This window comes from Nesoenas mayeri (assembly GCF_963082525.1).
Source record: "Nesoenas mayeri genome assembly, chromosome: 6".
Classification (NCBI taxonomy): Eukaryota; Metazoa; Chordata; class Aves; order Columbiformes; family Columbidae; genus Nesoenas; species Nesoenas mayeri.
Window position 1 is genome coordinate 44234388 of NC_137545.1, and position 22614 is coordinate 44257001.

The 22614-nt window shown below is 45.8% G+C and overlaps 1 protein-coding gene across 8 annotated transcripts in view; it reads right to left on the reverse strand.

Annotated features, from left to right (window-relative positions):
- Positions 1 to 3311: 3311 nt before the first annotated feature.
- Positions 3312 to 22614, reverse strand: part of BAZ2B (bromodomain adjacent to zinc finger domain 2B) — a 108502-nt gene continuing 89199 nt past the window's right edge. For 5 of the 8 annotated variants that reach the window (XM_080346323.1, XM_080346324.1, XM_080346325.1 and 2 more), the window contains 13 exons: positions 20713 to 20944; positions 18439 to 18501; positions 17136 to 17280; positions 13596 to 14257; positions 12806 to 13082; positions 12468 to 12623; positions 11854 to 12014; positions 10640 to 10950; positions 10124 to 10259; positions 8355 to 8501; positions 6748 to 7007; positions 5775 to 5918; positions 3312 to 4759 (listed from right to left, as the gene is read on the reverse strand). In XM_080346323.1, the coding sequence (XP_080202449.1) occupies positions 4606 to 4759; positions 5775 to 5918; positions 6748 to 7007; positions 8355 to 8501; positions 10124 to 10259; positions 10640 to 10950; positions 11854 to 12014; positions 12468 to 12623; positions 12806 to 13082; positions 13596 to 14257; positions 17136 to 17280; positions 18439 to 18501; positions 20713 to 20944 (2848 nt within the window). In that variant the 3' untranslated portion in view covers positions 3312 to 4605. The remainder of the gene's footprint in view (positions 4760 to 5774; positions 5919 to 6747; positions 7008 to 8354; positions 8502 to 10123; positions 10260 to 10639; positions 10951 to 11853; positions 12015 to 12467; positions 12624 to 12805; positions 13083 to 13595; positions 14258 to 17135; positions 17281 to 18438; positions 18502 to 20712; positions 20945 to 22614) is intronic. The other 3 variants (XM_080346329.1, XM_080346328.1, XM_080346326.1) reach the window with 2 other exon arrangements.

Genomic DNA, 22614 nt, shown 5'->3' on the forward strand with positions numbered 1-22614 from the left:
CCCGCCCGGAGGCGCGGTCAGGGGGCTCGGGATGCGGCCGTACCTCACCGGTCCAGCGGCGGCTGTCGGGACGGCCGGGAGGACCCGGCCCGGCTGCCCGGCGCGGCCGGAACCGCAGCCGTTCCGCACCGGCGGCGCCCAGGGCACCGCGGCGGCCGCAGGAACAGCGGCTCGCCGCCTCTCGAGCCGCCGCTCCCGGCAGCGCCGCGGACACGCCCGGAAGCGGAACGGACCGCCGCCGCCCAGCCCCGCGGGGCCCTCAGAGCCCCTCAGAGCCCTCAGAACCCTCAGAGCCCTCAGAGCCCTCAGAACCCCTCAGAGCCCTCAGAGCCCCTCAGCGCCCTCAGAGCCCCTCAGGGCCCTCAGAGCCCCTCAGAGCCCTCAGAGCCCCTCAGAGCCCCTCAGCGCCCTCAGAGCCCCTCAGAGCCCCTCAGAGCCCTCAGAGCCCTCAGGGCCCCTCAGAGCCCCTCAGAGCCCCTCAGAGCCCTCAGAGCCCCTCAGAACCCCTCAGAGCCCTCAGAGCCCCTCAGCGCCCTCAGAGCCCCTCAGAGCCCCTCAGCGCCCTCAGAGCCCCTCAGAGCCCTCAGGGCCCCTCAGAGCCCCTCAGAGTCCCCCGTCGCGCGACCTAGGCACAGCGGCCAGCGCCGCTGCGCACGCGCAATGCCCCCGGCCCCCCCCGCCTCCCCGCGTGGTGCGGTCCGAGCTGGCGGCCGCGCGCTGGGCTGCACCACGGCGCGAGGGCGCGGGGGTGTTGCTGCGTTAACCGCTCAGTGCCCGGCAGCCGCGGCGGGTGCGTCACCTTTACCGCGCCCGGTGCGCCGCCTTTACCGCGCCCGGTGCGTCGCCGTTACCGCGCCCGGTGCGCCGCCTTTACCGCGGCGGGTGGTGCGCCGCCTTTACCGCGCCCGGTGCGCCGCCTTTACCGCGCCCGAGCGCCGTGCGCTTTGCAGACAGGGCGGCCCGGGCCGGCGTGCGGCCGCCGTCGCTGTGCGGGCCGCGGGGCGCTGCGCTGCGGGCCGGGCCGGGCCGGGCCGGGCCGGGGAACTGGTGCAGAGTTCTCCCAGCGAACGGTGGTGAGGGGGCCAGGGCACGCGTACGGGTACCTGCTATTGACAGTGTAACTGAAGTAGCTTCAAACAGTAACTTCCCCAACCCCATCATCGCTCAGGTAGTTTGCATCGTTTTTCACATCCAGATACATGCTTCGCAAGTCAAGCGAAACAAAGGGTTTATCACGGCACCTACCTTTTTGAGGAAAACAGTCGCCTTCTTGAGTCGCCCTGTGCCCAGGAAGCGCTCCGTTCGGTGTAAAGGGTCTGCCTCCCACGTGCGAATCAGGATGATCCCGCGTTGTTGTACCATACGTTACCCAGCTGCACACCCCCAGCTGATGACTGCTGCTGATGATCCTGAACCCGGCGGTGGCGGGGACTCTGTCCCTCTCACCTGTGCGGCACTGATTTAGCAATCCAGCGGTGGCTGGGACTCTGTCCCTCTCACCTGTGCGGCACTGATTTAGCAATCCAGCGGTGGCTGGGACTCTGTCCCTCTCACCTGTGCGGCACTGATTTAGCAATCCAGCGGTGGCTGGGACTCTGTCCCTCTCACCTGTGCGGCACTGATTTAGCAATCCAGCGGTGGCTGGGACTCTGTCCCTCTCACCTGTGCAGCACTGATTTAGCAATCCAGCGGTGGCTGGGACTCTGTCCCTCTCACCTGTGCGGCACTGATTTAGCAATTCAGCGGTGGCTGGGACTCTGTCCCTCTCACCTGTGCGGCACTGATTTAGCAATTCAGCGGTGGCTGGGACTCTGTCCCTCTCACCTGTGCGGCACTGATTTAGCAATTCAGCGGTGGCTGGGACTCTGTCCCTCTCACCTGTGCGGCACTGATTTAGCAATCCAGCAGTGGCTGGGACTCTGTCCCTCTCACCTGTGCGGCACTGATTTAGCAATCCAGCGGTGGCTGGGACTCTATCCCTCTCACCTGTGCGGCACTGATTTAGCAATCCAGCAGAGCAGGCATTACAAAACAAAAAACACCTGCCTTACACGAACCTTGTACCAGTTCTTAGAGACTTCCTTACTGAAGAGGGCAGACAGTTAATTGTGAATACCAGACATCAAATTCTGTGGATTATGAATACCACACCAATACACTTAAAAACTCAAAATTACTTGCTAAGTTGTCATGAATCAGTAACATGCCCAGAAATTTAGCCACTATCAGTTAGTGATGACGGTTTGGACAAGCAACAAAGATAACACATTCATTTATCTAAATAAACATACCAGTTATAAAAATGTCTGGTTAACTTTGAAGCGGTAACCTCAAGGTAGTTCAAAAATAGTTACATAATCAAATAGCATAACTGTGGTGTTCCCGATTTCAGCCTTTAGCCCTCTGTTTGCAGGCATGTTTTCATAAATCCAAGACAGCTAAGAATGATACAAGTTTAATAAAACAAGTCCCCTAGGCCACCCATTCAGCATATTATATAAAGTGATTGTCCCTCAGATGTCTGTGCCCATTCTCAGGTAACAGAGCACCTCTACCCTTCTAATTGTCATTAGGGAACTGCAGAAACCATATACAAACATTAAAGGAAAAGCTTTAGACATCTTCCCAAAGACAGATCTTTCGTCCAAGACAACTACAGCCTTCTGACTTTTTGTTCAACAAAACCTTTGTTAAAAAACAGGCACCGACAGTTCCTGCTCAGCAGAGACAAGACACATAATGGCGAGTATATAAAACAAGGCTCTAAGACTAAAACATGGCAGGCCTAGCTTAAAAACAAAAACCAGCACCCCACCCCCCAAAGAAACCCCAAAACATTATGTGATGAGGGAGCTATGGGTATCGGGGTTCCACAACATTAATTTGTAATTTCCTTCCGTCAGAGCAAAGATTAAGACTTCCGCCCCTCCCCAGACCGGAGGAGGACAGACCCTTGCACGGACAGCGCTTCCGCGGAACAGCACACGTGCCGTGTATTTACATGTATTTACATTACCATACGCATCCACACCGGAACAGCTGTGAGCAGGACTAGCAGAAACGGGTCACACAGTCGGCAGCCCAGTGTTCCACCTCACGCTATTTACGCTCACTCAGTTATTAACAGGTGGCTGAACTGCGGTCTGACTGCTCGGCAATCGCTTCTTTTCGAACTACCGTTAACGGGCCAGGAGAATTAGATGCATCATCATTAGAACTGAATGTTAAATGCAAGACTCCCAAGATCCTATTAAAAAAATTCCTGCAGACACAGGATCTGAGGTATTAAAATCGCCAAGAAAATCTGGTTTGCAAAACAGTCTTTTATTGTATCCGTGCCACACATACTAGTGAAAAATAACACTCCTAAAAAGGCAAAGGAAAAGAATGCTACCTTTCCACAACATTTCTTTTAAATAAAACTTCAAGTACTCTTACATCAGTACAAAAAGAATCTGATCTATCTGCCCCAGCAGGCCACCACAACACACAGCAGAGACACAGTGGTTACAAACGGGTCGTTACTCCTGTGGCAAGGCAAATGGAGGGAAATGTTTCTATGAAAAAATACTGTGTGCGTAGGAAATTGTCACAATTTTCTTCCACATGGATACAAATGATTATACTTGAATTTGAGGCCGTGGTGGCTTGAAATTATATAACAAAATAGAAAAATGGAAAACTAATATCCCCTACACCCTGTTTTGAAGGCAGGCACTACCAAGATTAAGGAGACTCCACAGTGTCGGTAGAGGATAATTACTGTACAAGCCATAGAGCTATAATTACCTTAAGACTAAAATAAAATGCTACCGCCCTCCTAAGGCATAAACAATAATGTCTGCAAACAATATGTACACATCATACATATTTAAAACAAGACTTAATATAAACAATAATGAACAGTATATACATGTCTCAATTTTTCTTCACTGTCTTGAAATACAATTTAACTACACAAGTGATGCAGCAACATATATATATAAACGTACTTGTAACTCTACAGTAAAGTTTAATTTTTAGTGCTTTTACAGCACATCAGTGTAAACAGTTTTACTTGGCTTTGTTTTATATTTTAAAACATTCCTTGTTGTATTTTCAAGATTTAAAGCAATTTTCTAATTCTTCCTTTTCACAGAAAACGAAGATTCTGAATGCTGTATAATCATAAATAATTCATAAAATTAAATACATTCACTAAAAAATGAACTACAAAGTAAAAAAAAAGAAAAATAGATATTTATTGAAAGGGAAAAGTGAACCATTTCCCCAAGTAGAGCTCTGGTGGTTGAATATTCAGTGCGATTTGATATATTTTAAATTGCTATTGCACTATAACACCCCTTTCTTTGAAATTCTTTGGGTGTGCTTCCCTGTTCTACCTAAATTAGTTTGTTAAAACACACAAACCAATAACCAAGGGGCCACGGTTGCTGTAGGAGTGAAGCCTTTCGAACTAGTATCACAACTCTGTGACGTTTTAAAGGAGAGAACAGTCACTAGTTACGCGTGTGCCTCGCACTTCCACGGAAATACAGTTCACATTGCTGGTCTCATCAGTCCTCGTTTAATGACAGAAAAGACAGACAGGGGGGTTTGGTAGCTTCAGCTCACTTTGAGAACCTCAGTCCATTTCCTCTCGAAGTACCGCCGCATGCTGTGCCCGGCCCTGCCGATGTCCGAGTCGTCTTCGTTGAAGGTTTCGCAGTTGTCGAAAACAAGCCTGACATCCAGCGAAAACGCTTCCAGGTTAGGATACCTGAAAGAAGAAAAGGGTGAGCCATTTTGGAACACGGGGAGTCAAAGGGGACATGACAAAACCGCCTCAACATCGGCGAATTTACAACCAGCCACAGAATACTCAATGAATGCTCTACATGCTGTAACGTCTCTGGAAGGAAACACCCTCGTCACTGTATTTGTCACTTCCCTCAAGAACTCCGTAAGGCAGAATTTCAAGCCTGTGCTGGAAACAAACCTTTTATAAACCAACCTCCCCTTCAGTTGATTGCTAGTTAAAATGCTATGACTATTTTCCATTTATTCATGCATTCTTGAGCTCAAGACCTTTCAAAGTAAGTGCTGAGTACAACTGCATTTACCTACAAGAGGAACAATCAGGTACAAAATAGGCTGCCCAGATCAATCCTGTGACATCGCCTTTGTCATCCTGTTTCTTGTCCTTACAGGTGGCCCAAATAGTGCTCCAGTATTCACAGGAATTATTAAAAAGAAAGACAGCAAAAGTTCCAAGTCTGTCAGTACCAATGAGCGTGTGTGGCATTTAAACCAAAGATTCACGGGACAAAAAGCCCCTTTGTTATCCTGGGAACCGTCCTGTTGTGGAGCTGACAGACACTGGCCAGGGTTGATCTTTACGGATGACGGGTTCTCTTTGGTGGCGGGGAGTCCTTAGAGCACGGGGGTGGAAACAAGGAGGCGAACACAGCCATGCAGTGTCTTTTCTAAGAAGTTGTGCAGTCTAATTCTAATGTCTCAATGAGAAAAGATGAGGAAATACAGCTTTCCTGTTGGTCAATGTTGTGCATTTGGCCTGGCAGTTCCACTGGTTTTAGCCGGTTCCACAGGCTCTGCCGCCTGATGTGCCACTGAACTTAGACATGGCAAAGACAAAATTGTACACTTCAGAATGTTTATCTTCACTGTAGAAGTAATCACAGATAAAAATACTGTAACTGATTTTTAAATGTGCTGCATTTCAATGTTTAAATGTTTTTAAAATGTAAAGTAAAATTCACAATAGGTTTACTTACTGTCCACTACTTAGCTTGTCTCTAATGGTGGAAAAGTCCATAGGTTTTTTAATAACTTTCTTATAACCAGGAACAAGTTTCAAGTTCACAGGGAGCAGGAAAGGCCAGGCATCTTCATGCGTTTCCAATTCCGAGAGAATCATGCTGAATAAAATAAGGTGTTAAATCAATATTTTTAACATGTTCATATATTCACAGAGGTTTTTCACTGTTCCATGAATTCATCATGTACTGCCAAGCTGTTCCCTTTATAAAAGGAAAGCACTTTATTCTGTGCCCTGTGCAAGGCTGAGAACAATGTCGATAAAGACAGATGTCTTAACTGAGTATTTAAAAGAGCTTTACGTTCTCTCCAGGCAACCTATGGAAGATGAAATTCCAGCAATCAACATTCTAAAAGAAAAACACGGCCCTGCAATTTCAGTACTTTGAACGTCAATGCAAACGGATCACACGGGTGCGAATACTGGCTCTGCAGAACTGTGAGAGACTAAACGATGTCACTTCTGCCTGACCAGCAATACTACACAAGCAGATACATCCCTATCACTGTCTCCTCTGCAATTCGACACCTTCTGGACACAGTGGATTATCATCCTTGCTGTGAGGGAGCGCGGCCGGTGGGGCCGCAGGGAGCGGAGCCGGCGGGGGGAGCGGGGCCGGAGAGGGGGGGGGAGCGGGGCCGGCGGGAGCGGGGCCGGGGGGAGCGGGGCCGGGGGGGGGGAGCGGGGCCGGGGGGGCTCCTTCCCCGCACCCTGAGAAGGGCAGGAGGGACGGTCGCACAGACCAGTGTCACACCGGGTACGGCCGTCCTGGGCTCTGCCAGCACGCAGCAGCCACTCGAGCACACACTAAACCTCCATCTAGACTCAGTTGCCACCACCTCTGTGGCACAGCCGACAAACAACAGGGTTCTTGTTTTGCAGACCCCACTTGTTTCAACAGCACCTAAGTTTAGAGTTTGTCACGTTACCTGCATATAGCCAAGTCCTTGGAGTCATCTCTTCGGGGTTTCTTAACAGCTGTGAAATTTTCTTGCTTTAACTGGCTTACAGAAACATTTTCATCCATTTTTCGTTTTTTAGGGTCTGTTTTTCCTCTTTTTAAGGAGGCGCTCGTGGTTGCAGAGTCTTCATCCTCTGTATCACCTGCTAATTTCCTGCTTCTCTTTTGTTCGTTGCTTCTTTTCCCTTTGATTTGAAGTTTTTTTATTTTCAGAGTCTGACCACTTGCCTAAAACAGACAGAACTGAAATAAGCAATAACCGAGAAACTGCAGAGTTTCTCTGTTACACTGTTACACTGTTACTCTGTTACACTGTTACACTGACAGACAGCAATGCACATCAGACAAGCAGAAGGACCAAAACAACTGAAATACTTCATATCTGAGATTATTCGCTTTTTAATTTTCTCTAAAGGCAAATAAGGCTGTAGAAACTCCTGTTACTAGTGACTTCGGTTCTCAACTTCTGACAGTATAAAACCTTCCGACTGGTGAAACAGCACCTGCCGGCAACCCAGGCCTGGCGGCTTTGGACATGTGTTTGTCTGCTCCGAAAAGACCGACACAGCCACGCCTGGAATGGTATACTCGTTTTCAAGCAAGATGTGGAAAACTGGAAAAGAGGTTTTAAAAGCCAGAGAGGGAATCAACTGTTGGGTGGACAAGGAACTGGCTGGATGGTCCCATCCAGAGGGTCCTGGTCAATGGCTCCGTGTCTGGATGGACACCAGGGACAAGTGGTGTCCTCGGGGTTCCGGACTGGAACCAGTGCTGTTTGATGTATGTTGTGCATAGAATTCCTTTTGCTTACTACAGAACACTAACAAGATTTGTAAATACTTGCACTCTCAACACTGCTCTGTACTTGACTGTTCCTGGTCCAAGGATACAAAACCAGTCAAGTGTATCAGTTCACATGGCAATTGAAGAGGAATGTGGATTTTCAGCCATTAGGTTAAAATCACAACTAAGGCAGTGAAACAGATGAACTGTCGTCACCTCAGGCCTGACTGAGACATTCTGTGAATGTTCATTGTAAGCAGGTGGGAATGGCCGCTAATTCACTTACTGAACAGAACTGTCCCAAAGTTCTACTTAGAATATTTTTCTTGGGAGTGCACAAAAATAAGCCTCACGCAGGAAACATAAATTGCTTCTCTCTCAAATGTACTGTGTAGCAAACAAATGAAACTGAAGTATGCTACAAAAATGACAAGAAATATTTATCAGGTGTTTTCTCCAATTTTTCTTTTCAAATGGAATCTAAGACATTGGTCTGTCAACAATGAACAACGAAGCTCAACAGACAAATACTGAAAAAATTCTAGAAGAGAAAAAACTATGGCACTGAATCAGCAAGAAAATTCTGTGCCCGCTTACATTAAAAAATCCAGTTTAAAACAAATAAAATTAGACTTCACTGCCACTACAATCCAAGTTAAATAAACCCATTGACCTCATTACTTAACGGAAGCCCAGCAGGAACCGTTTCCATTGCACAAAGCACCGGTAGGCCTGTCCTCCTCCCACCCCCGCGAGGTCCCCATCAGTCCCCTCGGCTCCGGCCCGCGTCACCTTTGCTATGCAGGCGGGACAGAACCAGTCCCCGTCCGGAATGGTGCTGATCCTGGGCCGGTGGCAGTAGGTGTGACAGCCCTTGTCACAGCCATCACACAGGAGCAGCAGCTCCTCGTTATCTCCCTTCCGACAAATTTGGCAGTACTGGAATACATGAGAAACGGCTTTAATTCAGGTGTAAAAATTTGAAACACAGGAATGGTACCTAAGTTACCCTTCCCCTCCAAACACACTAATTCACTCTCAAAATTGTCCTCCTTTCATTTTACCACAAGCAGAGTCTGCTAATGATCACACTTGTAAAAGATTACATGTAGAAGGTGAGGAACTCACCTGCAGGCTACATTTGCGAACACACTGGAAAAGCAATTCACTATAAGAAAGATGCTCTACAGCGCACAAAACTATGAACAGTTCTTATATTTCATTAGTGTCCATGAAAAGTAAAGGTATTTTATGTACCCATCAAAATCAGTTGGCCCACACATACCATCTCAGGAGCCCTCTCTTCATTTATGCCCAAAATGCATAGATAAGTTACTATTTCATAAAAATAACCTGTATTTTGTTATAGGATTTTCAAATAATAATTAGTAAGGATCTTATCCGAAGGCCACCATTAACAAATTCAGTAGGGAAAACCAAACGACCCCAGCACTTCCTAAAATTCACACTCACCTAAAAGTATCTATTGTACTACTGATTTTCTGACACACATGGTGTGATTCTGATACTCTCCTAGATCTGCACTTCTTTTTCAGGAACTTCAAGATCTCCATATGTTTTTACCAAATACTTACTATTTCATTAAATGTATAGAACATTTCAATTAAACGGAGAATGATACTACACATTTTTTCTGGATAATAAATTACTACACCTTGAAACATTCAAATGCCTTTTCAGGTGCTTCTACTAAATTAATACACTTTTTGCTCTAAAGATACAGCTTTAACCTTACAACCACACAAACTTAAAGGTACAGCCTTACACTATAGTTTTATTAAAATCATCCTTTAATTGTGCAGATGTAATTAGAATCTGTATAGGACTGGTGGAAATGAAAACACGAGGGAAAACACCGCTAGTGGAAGAATCACTTTTGCCACCCACTACGTAGCACTGGCCGTACTAACTCCCACCATCACCATCACTACTGCTGCAGCAGCCGTTTCCCAAAATTTGAGGGTTGAAGGTCGGTGCAGTTTTGACACCCACTTTTGACGCCTGCTCTGTACAGGCGGTTCACACAGATCTACTTGTCAGCTGTACAAGGGAACAGGGATTTCAGCCCAGTTTGCACGTTCGGCTGTGAGAAGCATGCAAAGAAGCATCTCCACTTTCTGACAATGACGTCCTTAATTGGGACACGTGATGCTGAACCTCCATAAAGCTTATGTCAGAGGTGGCATCACAAATACTTCATCAGAGAGCGTATCTTACATCAGAGGGAGCCAGAAATCACTCTTTCTAACCAAAATGTTAACCATAAAGAGTAATTACCATCTTAAATAAAGCAACCAGTTACATTTCAGGGGCTTTTTATCTCAGAAAGTTCAGGATGTTGAATTTGGCAAGAAAGGAACAACGTTTTCCATCAGGCTTATATGTATCTATGCACAATGTACGGTTTAACCATATTAAGTTTTACACACAGTAATAAGAAATGCATTATTAACCACGGTATCTCAAAACGTCTAAAGTGGGAAAATAGGACATAGCAAAAACAGTTTAGCTACAGTATTTAAAAATCCCGCCATACTTACAACTTTCATAATGGATTTCTCCCAGGCTATGGCTTTCTGTAGCTGCTGAATGCACAGCGCCAGCTGCGCGGCGCTGCGCGCCTCCGACAGCGCCCTCCTCCACACGCGCAGCCCCGGAGCCAGGTCCTCTTCGGTTCTGCATTGAAACACGGAGAATTCAGGACGTCACTTCCTTTTGCCGATGTTCAAATGTGGAACAATCATCGTCACATTGAAAGCCAAGCAATGACAAAACGCACACAGTCAATAAGTATAAGGTTTAAGCAACTAAATTTCATGTAGTGCACAGACTGTGGCTACGTGCCTCAAAGCTTAGTCACAACCAGTTAAATGTAAGATAACTTCGCAAGATTATCAAACGGAACAAAAAATATCTTTACAAAGCACCATGCAGAACAGCATGATCCATATGGATCACAGACATACAAGAAAGTACATAGATAACAGGCAATAAGAAAATAGGCTCCAATTAGCAAAGAAGCACAATAATTTTTCAAGTTAATCTCAATAACCTACCCGTCACCATCACCACTAACGGATGGTGCAGGAGCAGGGACAGTAACTGTGCCCACATTATCCAGTTTGATCTGAATGGTGGTACTTAAGGGGCTCTTCAGATACCTTCGCTCTATGTTCCGCTCCAAGTCAGCCAGCCTGGTTACAGCTATATCTAGAGGGTTGTCACTCCTCCGCTCTAGAGAGCTGGCACTGCCTTCTCCGCCTCCAGCACAATCGCCATCGTGCTTCTTGTGCAATCTAGTAATTGACTTATGCTCGCGATATACCAAGTCGTCTCTCTCTGACGCAGGCTCAGGACACAGCCAACCCTATGTCAATAGAAAGGTTTGTGCATTTATTGGTTGCTGTTCACTTAGTGTGGAAACAGACGAACTGCTTTATGGAATCAAACTAAGCAACTGAAGTGCTCTTTCCAGTAGATCTTGGTTACTTGTAATCCATCTGTAGAGACAGTTTCCAAAATATCCAGAGAACTAAAATAATTAATCAAAAAATACAAGCATTACCAGACTTTCTGAAGGGACCTTTCTGCAACAGTCTGCATTCTTATCTCCTTTTGAAGTGCCTATTTTATTCGTCAAAATGTCACAAACAGGCCTGTCTGTCCAACAGGCTCAGGAGACAGTATCAATTGGTCACACAGAAATAACATCCACCTCTAAAACTAGATCCCAAATATTACATCTGTACTACAACCAAACATAGGCAATTTGACATCCCTACACCCACCTTGCAATATCCCAAATTGTCATGGGAGCCATTGAATTCTTAACCTTTTCACACGCACAGCACCACGTGTTCTCCATGACTCTACAACACTCGAGCAAAGCATTATGATGTACACGCAGGCTCTTCCCAAAGCATCAACAGCGACAATCACCCAACCAGGCACAGCTGTGGCAAAACCCACTACAATTAAGCAGGGTATACGCAACAAAACGTATGTATTTGTGGAAGGTTAACAAAACGCGCGTGGAACTGCACACTGTGCAGGAACACTCTTCAGGAACTGCCATTCTGAGCATCTTCAGCTGAAGATTTAACTGCAATAAAGTGTTTCAAACACAAATATCCATTACGTTCCTGCAGAGATCTATTTGCAGACAATCAGAGATGGAATAAGAAGGCACTTACCAACAGCAAAAAGACTGCTACCATCTACTTTAAATTCTTACCACTTAAAGAGACATTTTACTAAAAGTGGGTTTTACCTTAACTTGTAAACTAGCTGATGCAACTCTCCTCTCTAGATCTTCCACCTGCTGAAGAATGGCAAGATCCACCTCCATTGCTTGTTCTTCTACTGACCAGTTTTCCACAACATCTCGAGTTACCTGGTTATCTTCATTTTCATTGATATCAATAATTGCAACTGTATTTGAGAATCACATTTTAATTATTTTAATTAGTATCATAACTTCTCTGAGTAAATTCAAGCTGATTTACCTGTCCACTGACCAATGCTGGAGAACTGCTGTAAAGTGTACTACTCTTAAGATACCCAATACAGACAACAAATTCTGCAGATTTTCAAACTTGCAATGTAAAGGCAACAAGAGGAACGAGGGGCTGAGCCAGAGCGTTACAGGGGTGGGAAAAGCTTCACGGTTACCCGCACTTACACCACTAGAGCCACTTATATTAAATGGGATTTCTCCAGTCCTCTAGTTCTCCAGAACAAGGCTGGTGAAAAAGCAACTACAGACAAGAAAATCTTTACCTTTTTTCTCCTTTTCTTGCTCTGTATCTGAACACATCTCAAAGAGCTCTATGCCAGCCATCTTATGCCCCCACACCACGTGTAACATAAATATCGATTACATACCATCCTTGTTTTTTATGCAAGCCAGAGTGATATAATCCATGTGTTTCTGTATCTGCTTCTGTAAGGCCTTTTCTCTTATTCCCCTGAGATGCAGCACTTTGAGCAAAGATTTTAGGTCCTCTGGATCAGTAATCCTCCACCACCCATACTGCATTTCTAAATCGGGACAAGCACAGAAACACATTGCAGGCATTTTTTATGTGACCACACACGATCAGATTACAGAAATCACCTAGCCGAGTTCAACAGGCAAATTATTAAAAAAAATTGTAACATCGTAGCAGGACTGTCAAAATGATCCTTCACATCGCTCTGTCTTATTGCTGCATTCCGCTTACCTTCCGGTATAGGCTTTGGGCTGGGATAATCCACCGGCTTGGCTACTTCGACTGCCGCAGGAGGGGCAGGGGCTGTTCTCTCACTCTGTACCGCTGGCGCTTCGCTTTTACCCGCAGGAGCACCAGATGCCAAGAACGAGTTCCCATTCACTTCTGACAGTGCCAACGCGGACCCAAGGGCGGGTAAGGGAGATGAAAATGGAACGTTTGAAGCCAGAACTCCTGTAGGCCATCCACAGAACTGAAGTCCCATTATAGGCAGGCCAGTCTTCATCGGCTACACAGAACAGATTGTTAACACAACTACCATCAGTAATGATCACCGAGAAACATGGACCATGATTAGAATATTGTTTGTCAAGCAATAAACAAAACATAAATGAGGCTTTTACTCAGTAGAAAAACTAACATAACACTAACATGTAAGACTCCTTATTAGGGCCCTGTTAATGCTTAAAAAATAATAGCTTTTAAAGGGAGGGTGTGGTATGTCACATTTCTGAAAACTAGTTTTTACTCATTTATTTGTTTTTCATTTAATACTGGTGGCCAACCTCCTAAAAGCCTAATTGAATTATTAAAATACACATACAAAATAGCATACATTGGCTTACCTAATTTCACCTTAAACATTTTATCAAAAACCTTCTAGTATCACAAAACTTCTATAATGTGGAATTAGTTATTAACATTATAGAAAAGAAATGATAACAGTTCTGTGAAACAATTGACCTAACCAGCAATTCTGCCCCAACTCGCCCAGCAGCCCGAGCGCAGGACCCCGGCCCACCTGCAGCGGCGGCAGCGCGAAGGGGCCCAGCGGCACCGGGCTCTGCGCGGGGGCCGCGCCCACCTGAGGCGACGGCACCGGTGACGGCGACTTCGACGGGGGCTGCGACGGGGGCGTCAGCGCCGCCGCGGCGCCGGCTGCGTCTGCGTGGGTCACCGACAGGTCGTCACAGGGCGTTCTCGGCAAGAGGCTGAACCACTGCCGGCTCTTCTCGGTCAGAGTCTTCAACAGCTGATCGTTCGGAACGAGCGGGGCGCTGTAAAACTTCCCCGGCCCGCCGGCACTGGGGCCGAAAGGGTGGCCGGCATCGGGCTGCTCGGCGGCACCCTGCGCCGCGGGCTGCAGGCTGCATAGGGACGGCCTGGAGCTCCCCGGGCACGCCGAGCCGCAGCCGTTCGCCGCGCTGCCGTTGGGCTTCGCGGGCGCCACGTCCGACTCGGGCGGCATTTTCGCTACCTCTAACAGTTTGCTCAGTTTGGAAAACGACCCAGGCTTTTGTAAAAATAAATTAGTGTTGTCCTTTTCTTTCAGATCTTCCTTTTGCTCACAGTGAGTTGTATTTGAACAGTGCAATTTTTCTTCTGTCTCAAATTCTTCTTCTTTGATGTGCATGCTTTCTACTTTTTTTAACTTCTCTTTTTCTTTTGCAATTTCTTCTAGGCCTAGAAGTGTACAAGAAATACAGATGAAATATAACAGACCAACTAATTTAGACCATTTTTATCATCACAGTTAAATAAAAAGTTACTTCACTTTTGGCTCAACACATGCTAGATCACAACGTCTTTTTTCACCTTACAGAACACTTGGCACAAGGAAATGGGCTCCAAGGCACACACAGATTTAAACCCTGCTGAATACCTGGAGGAAGAACCTCCGCGTAGTTAATGCAGCTATAGTATCCTCCCTTACCATGCACGTACGTTTGAGGTCGTTTGCTAGTGCAAAGTCTGAAAAGGAAAATCTTTTAGCAGCCTTCTTTTTGCAAGACTCTCCGCGCTCGACTGAAAACCTCCGTTTGTATCAAGAAGGTAAAATGCTTATAGCCTTAAAGCTTACGTTTATAAAAGACCATTTCATTAAACTCACAGCCAACTACAGAAAGGACCACAATTCCTGTTGTGAAATCAGATATTGCCCTGATATCGAAACACAACATTAAACACGTCACCTCTTCCAATAAAACTCATGAACCGATGGCAACGCTCTTGACAGTTTAAGCCGCCCCCCGGGACCCTGCGGAACGCCCGGGACCCTGCGGAACGCCCGGGACCCTGCGGAACGCCTGGGACCCTGCGCTCCCTGAGCGGACGCGGCAGCCCCGGGAGGCGCAAGGAGCAGGAGCTGTGGCCATCGCCGGCCTCCTCAGGCTCCTTTTACGAACAGGAAGAACTTTCTTCTCTTTTCTTTGCTCTTAGTCGTTCTTAACCATTTCTCCTCCACCCTGTTTCGGATGCGTCAGCTTAGACTGACAGTCTTGAAAGTTTAGGGTGGAATGGAAAAACACCAGGAGAAAGGGAAGTAGGTAGAAAATCCCACATTCCAACCTCTTAAGTTATTTCATCAGATACTGCAATCACAAAGAAGCCAAGGTCCTGCTTGTGGTTCATGGCCCGACCATCCACTACAGCTTACTTGCTCGTTCCGGAAAATCATCATTTTTGCAAAGATAATTCATTAAATAAATGAATATCCCTTCCCAATAAAACTTAAAAATTTGTCCACAGTTATGGCATATGTCAAGACATATAGAACTTGAGTTCAGCATAGGAACCGACACGACTACAGGAGAGGGAAGGAGAAGTATTTCTAAATGGACAGATCATGCTGCAGTTCACAACTCGTAATTCCTGTGTCTAGAGAAAGGAATTAGGAATGGATAAACTGTGGAATTTACTTAAAACGGGGCAAAGTAAGAGCTGAGGGGAAGAGGAAGCAGTTGAGAACTTTAGAGCATGTCTGTTGCTATTCAGGGATATTAAACTGCCATTAAAATCTATTAAATATATATATTTATTTATATAAAAATATATCTATTTTAATATCTATTTAATAATCTATTTAATGATATTTTATATTTATATTTAGTAATATAATATTTAGTACTATATAATGTATATATTTTAATATATAATGTTTAATATATAAATATATTAAAAACCACGGGTTGGCCCTACAGCTCTTGGCCAAAAACTTCCATGTGTGTGTTTGCCTGTCTGAAGACAGGCAGGTGCATTCCACTGCTTTTCACTGAATTTCCGAAGTGTGTGGGGATTCACCTGGTGACCAAGCGGAGGCGAGCGGTGCAGCACGGGCACTGCACCTCCTGCACCCACTGCTCCTGCAAAGCGGTTCCCGCGGCACAGCACAAGCCAGTGCAGAACGGACGCGCAAGAAATGCTTCCCATGTTAGAAAGATAACGTGAAGACCACGATCAGATCCAGGAAACGTTTTACAGCCGACCAGGGGGGCCAAGACGGGGCTCTGCTTTCATACCATGCCGTAGCGCGACAGCTGTTTTATGCAAACAGCTCTCTAGAATGACGCGGCTCTCGTGAGATCACGCGATTCTAACGCAGAGCAGAGATCATTTTTTATTTTGGGGGGAAAACTGTGAGAGTAATGGGGTTTAACTTCATCTACATTAGAATTACAAAGGATTTCTCTGTGACCAAAACGGAGGCTTATGTTTAAAAATTCTCATATCTACAAAGAGGCCAGACTAATATATGTTTTCTATATCTATGCAATTTAAAGTGTGTGTAAAATTCAATCACAGTTAGTATGCAGCTGTCACAACCACAAAATGACATCTTAATTTTAGCAAAAATTACTTCAGCATTTGCTAGATTGGAAGAAAGATCAGCTGGTATAATACAGAGACTAAATCATACTGTTGGTTAGAAAACACAGTACTTCACACTGTGTGAAACTAATTTTCATGGTTTTGAAGACATATATCAAATCCTCGAGCACAGAACAGTCTGTAATTCTGCACAAAATGTAACAACTGAAGATGAAAATAGGGTTTTTGGCATTGCATGGTTATCATGGTTTTCATATGCAGAGTTCACTACCCAGGGAAATGTGACAGTTCATAAACAGCCAAAAAATATCCCACATGGACAGATACAAAAAAGCATAACATATAAAACCACACCAACTGAAAACCTGAAAACGTTAATCCTCATTTGAAAGCTATTATGGTGAAGCCTCAAGACCCTGCTGTACAACGTTCCAGCCTCCAGAGGAGGGCAGGACGCCTGGCCTGACACTGGGACGCTGCGCCCCCTGCGCCGGGACGTGTGCCGGGACGCTGCGCCCCCTGCGCCGGGACGCTGCACCCCCTGTGCCGGGACGCTGTGCCCCCTGCGCCCCCTGCGCCGGGACGCTGCACCCCCTGTGCCGGGACGCTGTGCCGGGACGCTGTGCTCCCTGTGCCGGGACGCTGCGCCCCCTGTGCCGGGACGCTGCACCCCCTGCGCCGGGACGTGTGCCGGGACGCTGCGCCCCCTGCGCTGGGACGCTGTGCTCCCTACCTTCGCCGCTTTCCATGCCCTCCACAAAAACACCACCACACTGGGGCAGGATCCAGTACCGGCGCCTGTAACGGTCTTGACCAAACATCATGGAACGCAAACAGTGCGACGCCTCAAATAACTTCTTCCTGTACTGGCTCTGTTGCTGTTTGGAAAAAGGGAAAGTGTAATTCAACAGGGGAACAACCACGTCAGAACGGAAAGCACTTCCTGGCCGCCAGACTGCAGGACAGGTCTGGGACCACCTGAGGAGGCTCCAGAGATCCCGTGCGTGTGACGTGATATTCCACTCACAACCGCTGCCTCCGAGACTTTACTTACAGAGCTCCCTTTAAAACAATCAATTCAGTCCCCTCTGGGTTCAGCTTAAGCTTATCAGTCTTCCATTCAAAAAACCCACATTTTGTGATGGCAGGTCCTGTCTTTTTAACGCTGACTCTCAGAGGACAATAGGATCAAAGATTTCATTGCACAAGAACAGCTCAAACCCAGCAGTCACACAGTAACTGCAGCTCCTGATGGGACACTAATGAGATATTTCAACTGCTTCGTAAAAGACTGAGAACAATACTGTCTGCAAATAAATTCCTGATTCAAACACAAACAGTTCTCTGAGGGGGCCAACAAGAATTCAGTACATTTACTCAATTCTTGCTCTGCTGAATTTAGGCTGCTGAAGTCAGGTGTAATTCTGGACTGCTCATTTATTGCAATTTGGAACATGAGAGAAACCAAGAGATAAAGTCTTAAATGATGACTTTTCAAATAGGAAAAAACGTGGGCCGTGAGTACACCTATCTACAGCATTCCTTCCTGTTTATGTTTCTCTTCCTATTCCATCGTTTCTTCGTTCAAAATCTGAAGCAGATAGAGTTCTCTGCACTGCCTGGAACACAGCTGCAGAAATCAGGCAGCTGTAGAGTGAATGAGAGCTGCCACCATTTGTAGAATGGAAAATTCCTTGCTTCTCCTACACAAAATTTATCATCACTTTCTAAGATCAACAAACAGAAGCATATCATTTAGGTCTGGATAAAAATGATATTACTTTTTATTCTGAGACGTGCAAATATATTGCCACCAGCTTTCCAACTATCTTTTGAGTCATGTCCACTCAGGGCCACCAGACTAAACTCACAATTCAGGTGTCATCAACAGCAGCATCTTCCATATTTTCATGAAAGAAAGGCAGATTCTTATTTCAACTGATATTAAGTTGGAGCGCTGAAGATGATGGTTAACATTTAACTCATGGCATGCGATGATCAAATTTGTAGTATAACAAAGACAAACGACCTCTCACCTTTGTCAGTTTTTCAATCTGCTTCTCTAGCTCATCGACACTTGCTGTCTGGTCCCCATCATCCTACAACCACCAAACACACTGTCAGGCTGTAGTTATTTCAGGATAAAATCATACTACCACATCTTATTAATATTACAGTAAAAAGATGTAACAGAAAATAAGAGGCAAATTCTAAGGGTAAAAAAGGTTACGATTTGATGCTTGTTTAATATATTTGGCTAGGAACGATGTAGCTGCAAAAAGATGTGTCTTGAATCTTTCCAAACCATCCCAGATGCACACGAAGGAGAAAGCTTGTGGCCAGATGTCTGCTGAAAACACTCTTTTACTGGAAGAAATAATTCAGTTTGTGCATGAACACTTATGACTATGGAATTTAATCTTTGTTTTCTATGAAGCCTTTTGGATATTCTAATTCATTTCTAGGCATTCTTCATGTATGGAATAATAACAGAATCTGTCAAAATCTTATCAATCAGTCTTTGTTTGGTGCACACTTGCATTTTATTCCACAGTATCACAGTATGTTTGGGATTGGAAGGGATCTCTGAAGCTCATCCAGTGCAGTCCCCCCATGGAGCAGGAACACCCAGATGAGGTTACACAGGAAGGTGTCCAGGCGGGTTGGAATGTCTGCACAGAAGGAGACTCCACAACCCCCTGGGCAGCCTGGGCCAGGCTCTGCCACCCTCACCCCAACAAGTTGCTTCTCATATTTCAGTGGAACCTCCTGTGTTCCAGTTTGCACCCACTGCCCCTTGTCCTGTCACTGGTTGTCATCAGCAGAGCCTGGCTCCATCCTCCTGACACTGCCCCTTTCCATATTGATCCCCAGGAATGAGTCCCCCCTCAGTGTCCTCTTGTCCAGCTCCAGAGCCCCAGCTCCCTCAGCCTTTCCTCACACGGGAGATGCTCCACTCCCTGCAGCATCTTGGTGGCTGCGCTGGACTCTCTGCAGCAGTTCCCTGTCCTGCTGGAACTGAGGGGCCCAGTTTCCGTATCTACAAGAAATTGCAGAGCTCCTTTAAAGTACAAGTCTGCTGCAAAGGTTCCAGCATTAATCCTGCTGTTTTTTGAGAGGAATGCACCCATGATTAAACTATAGTTCCCTTCTTCTTGACACCCTTTAAAAGTGAGAGTCATTTCCACAAAGAGACTTCTAATTTAGTTCAGGAAAGTCTTGAATACAACCAAATCCTAGGAGCTCCCAGTCACCTGCACCGTTAGATAGAGGTCTCATGTTTCCTGGCTCTGTCCAGGTACAGCAGAGCGCAGCCGTGTGAGATACAACATACAGCACGAATGCAGCGGAACTTCTTTTGTACCCGTCTCCTACAGGAGTTACAGGACTCTAGTCTATGAAATGTCTAGTGCACCAAAACAGGAGATTGTAGTAAAGGGAAAAAGAAAAACAGCACAAGGGGCTGTTCTTACCCTAGAAACTAGCTGGGGTTCTAATGAGAACTGTCTGAACAGATCTGAGTTCCCACGTCACGCTGTGTACACGCACTGTTCAAGTGGCCGTGTCCACAGCACCGTAAGCTCCACTGTGAGCACCCGTAACTTTGCACAGATGGCTCGTTTCCCGTGTGCTACAAGGATGTACTGGGTGTTGCTTGTTTCTTCTATCAGGTTTCATCCAGCAGAGAACCCCAGAGCTGTACAGAGAATTGTACGGGGCTGTGGCACTTCTTGTAAAAACTCTTTTGACTCTTGAGATCACTTCAGCTCAACAGGCTGAACTGCTTCACAGATCCCTCCTGTACCCTGCCTGGTACTGACTGGTGAGACCCACCATCCTGAGGCAAAGTGCAGTCAGAACTGACCACCCAGAGCACTTACAAAGAAACACACCAGAAGATCATGGCAAGCTTTGTAATGGTTAACGTTAAATGTAACTTTACACTTCATTAGTGTTTTGTTAACTAATAAACGACCTTCATTCTCCTCCAAGAGAAAACTACAGTTATGCTCATTTGCTAACAAAGCTTCCATTCTCTGGATCTGGTACCATCTTTCAGAATTTTAGAGAAATTAAGAATAAGTCAAAACAAGTAAGCAGAAAAACCCCACACCATAGTACAACAGTTATTAAAAAATACTCTGGAAAAGGAACTTATTACAAAAAAATTTAAATATTGGAGGTAAGTTACTCTTCCTTCATTTTACTGTGGGAGTTTGGGAGAAGAGTGCCATATTGCAGAGAAACAGAAGGAAAACAAGTTGTAACTTCTAAGTTAATCAAGCTCCACTATACTTAAAGTCCCTCACCTCATCCTCGCAAACTTCTGTCTTCTTTCCTTTTTTATCTTCCTTGTCCTCTTCATCCTCATCATCCTCATCTGCCTGGTCATCGCTGTCGTCATCGTCATCATCGTCATAGTCGCTGTCGCCCTTCCTGCGGCGCCTGCGGCCCGGCGCGGGCGCGCCCAGCGCGTGCTGCTCCTCGCCGCCGCCCGCCGCCTCCCGCCTGCCCGTCTTCTTGGCGTGGATGATCCGCAGCCTGAAACACAACGGGGGTGCAACCGTGGGGCGCAATGCCGCAGCGCGTCTGTCCGCCCACGTGACCGGAAGCAAACCGCACATTTAGATTCAGATGAGCTCTTCTGTTCTAATACGACATTGCATTTGCTCAATATTAGTGCCATTAGTCAAGAAGAAAAATTCAGGTTGTAAAGCCCCTTAAGCCTCTAACTCAGTTATGAACAGAACTTCTGTTTTCTCCCAGGTGAATTTTATTGAGTAACTGTTCAGCAGAAATGAAACGCAAGAGGGACTTTGAAAAGTCAGGAAAAACAACTAGAAGAAAGAACCATTTCGACTTCTTCATCTTTTGTTTTATGCATTTAAGAACACAATCATAAAATACCTGTGTCTGAGGTGGGGGAAAAGGGCAAAAATCTTTACTTGGAAGAGTGATATTATTTACATTTGTGTGGCAACAGCAAGGTTTTATCTCCATTTCAGATCTGTATGCATTTTTAATCGATTACATATCATTTGACTCTAGTTCTTTTGCTGATCTTTTTATTCTAGGACATGCTTTCTTTTCTGAGAAATCTTAACTACCTAAACTACCAGGAGATTACTCAATCAAACTCTCATTTTTCCTTTTATGAAAGAAAAGGGAAACTTACATACCAGTAATTATGGTTGTAGTAGACCTTCTTCTTCTATAAAACCCTATAAGACAAGATTCCACACAGCAACAATTACAGTTCCAGCCTATCAGGGAGCTGGCAGGCAAACATGCTGAATCACAGGAGGTATCAATAGCCAGGCCTACCCAGTCACTTACAACGCAGACCGAAAATGCAACTGACTTAGAAGAGATTCACAAACGGGTAGAAAAGACAAGAGATTTTTGTAAGAGATGACTGGAAGAAGGTAGGATGGGAAAAGTAGAACGGTAACGACAAACACAATTACCAGTACGTAATTCTTCCTTGCCGTACTTCTCTCTCTTCCCATCCTACAAAACAAGATTCCATACAGCAAGTGCCTACAGGTCTGGAGTGCTGCACGAGAACCGGCTCTGGGCACAGGACGCACGTGTGGGCCTTGGAAAGCGCGGCTCAGCAAAGCCAGGACTGCACAGCACAGGCCCACGGAGCTGGTACTGGGAGCAGCGCTTTAAAAGGACCATTAGTGATATGTCATCAAGGGACCTTCTGTCCGCTCAAGAACAGTCCGGCTGTGGTTTGGTTTGGTTTGGTTTGGGGGGGTGGCCTTGTTTTGTTTGTTTAGTGGGTTGGTCTGGGGTTCTGTTTGGTTTGGTTTCTTATTGCCTTTTTTTTTTGCTGCAGTGGTGAATCAACTGGAGAATTTAGACAGTTTTATACTTTTATCTTTCCAATATAAATGGATTTTTTGTTACTTTAGTGATTTTTTTTTTTTTAAATATAAAATACTTGTCGAGCTGTCTGGTGAATTTGGAAGCGAGTAACATTTTCAGGTCTGGTGCAAAAAGCCTTCATCTCCCCGAGCATCCATCCTGCTCCAGGGTGCCACCCAATTGAGTCTGTTAGAAAAAAGTCCTTTTTTATAAGAACAACTTCAAACTATCAAATCCTGTTCATCCGGACTGGAAATTCGGCCGACGCACAGGAATTAACTGTCCGGCAAAGCCACTAGTCAGTGACTGGACTGGCACCCGCATGACTGGGCGCTTCT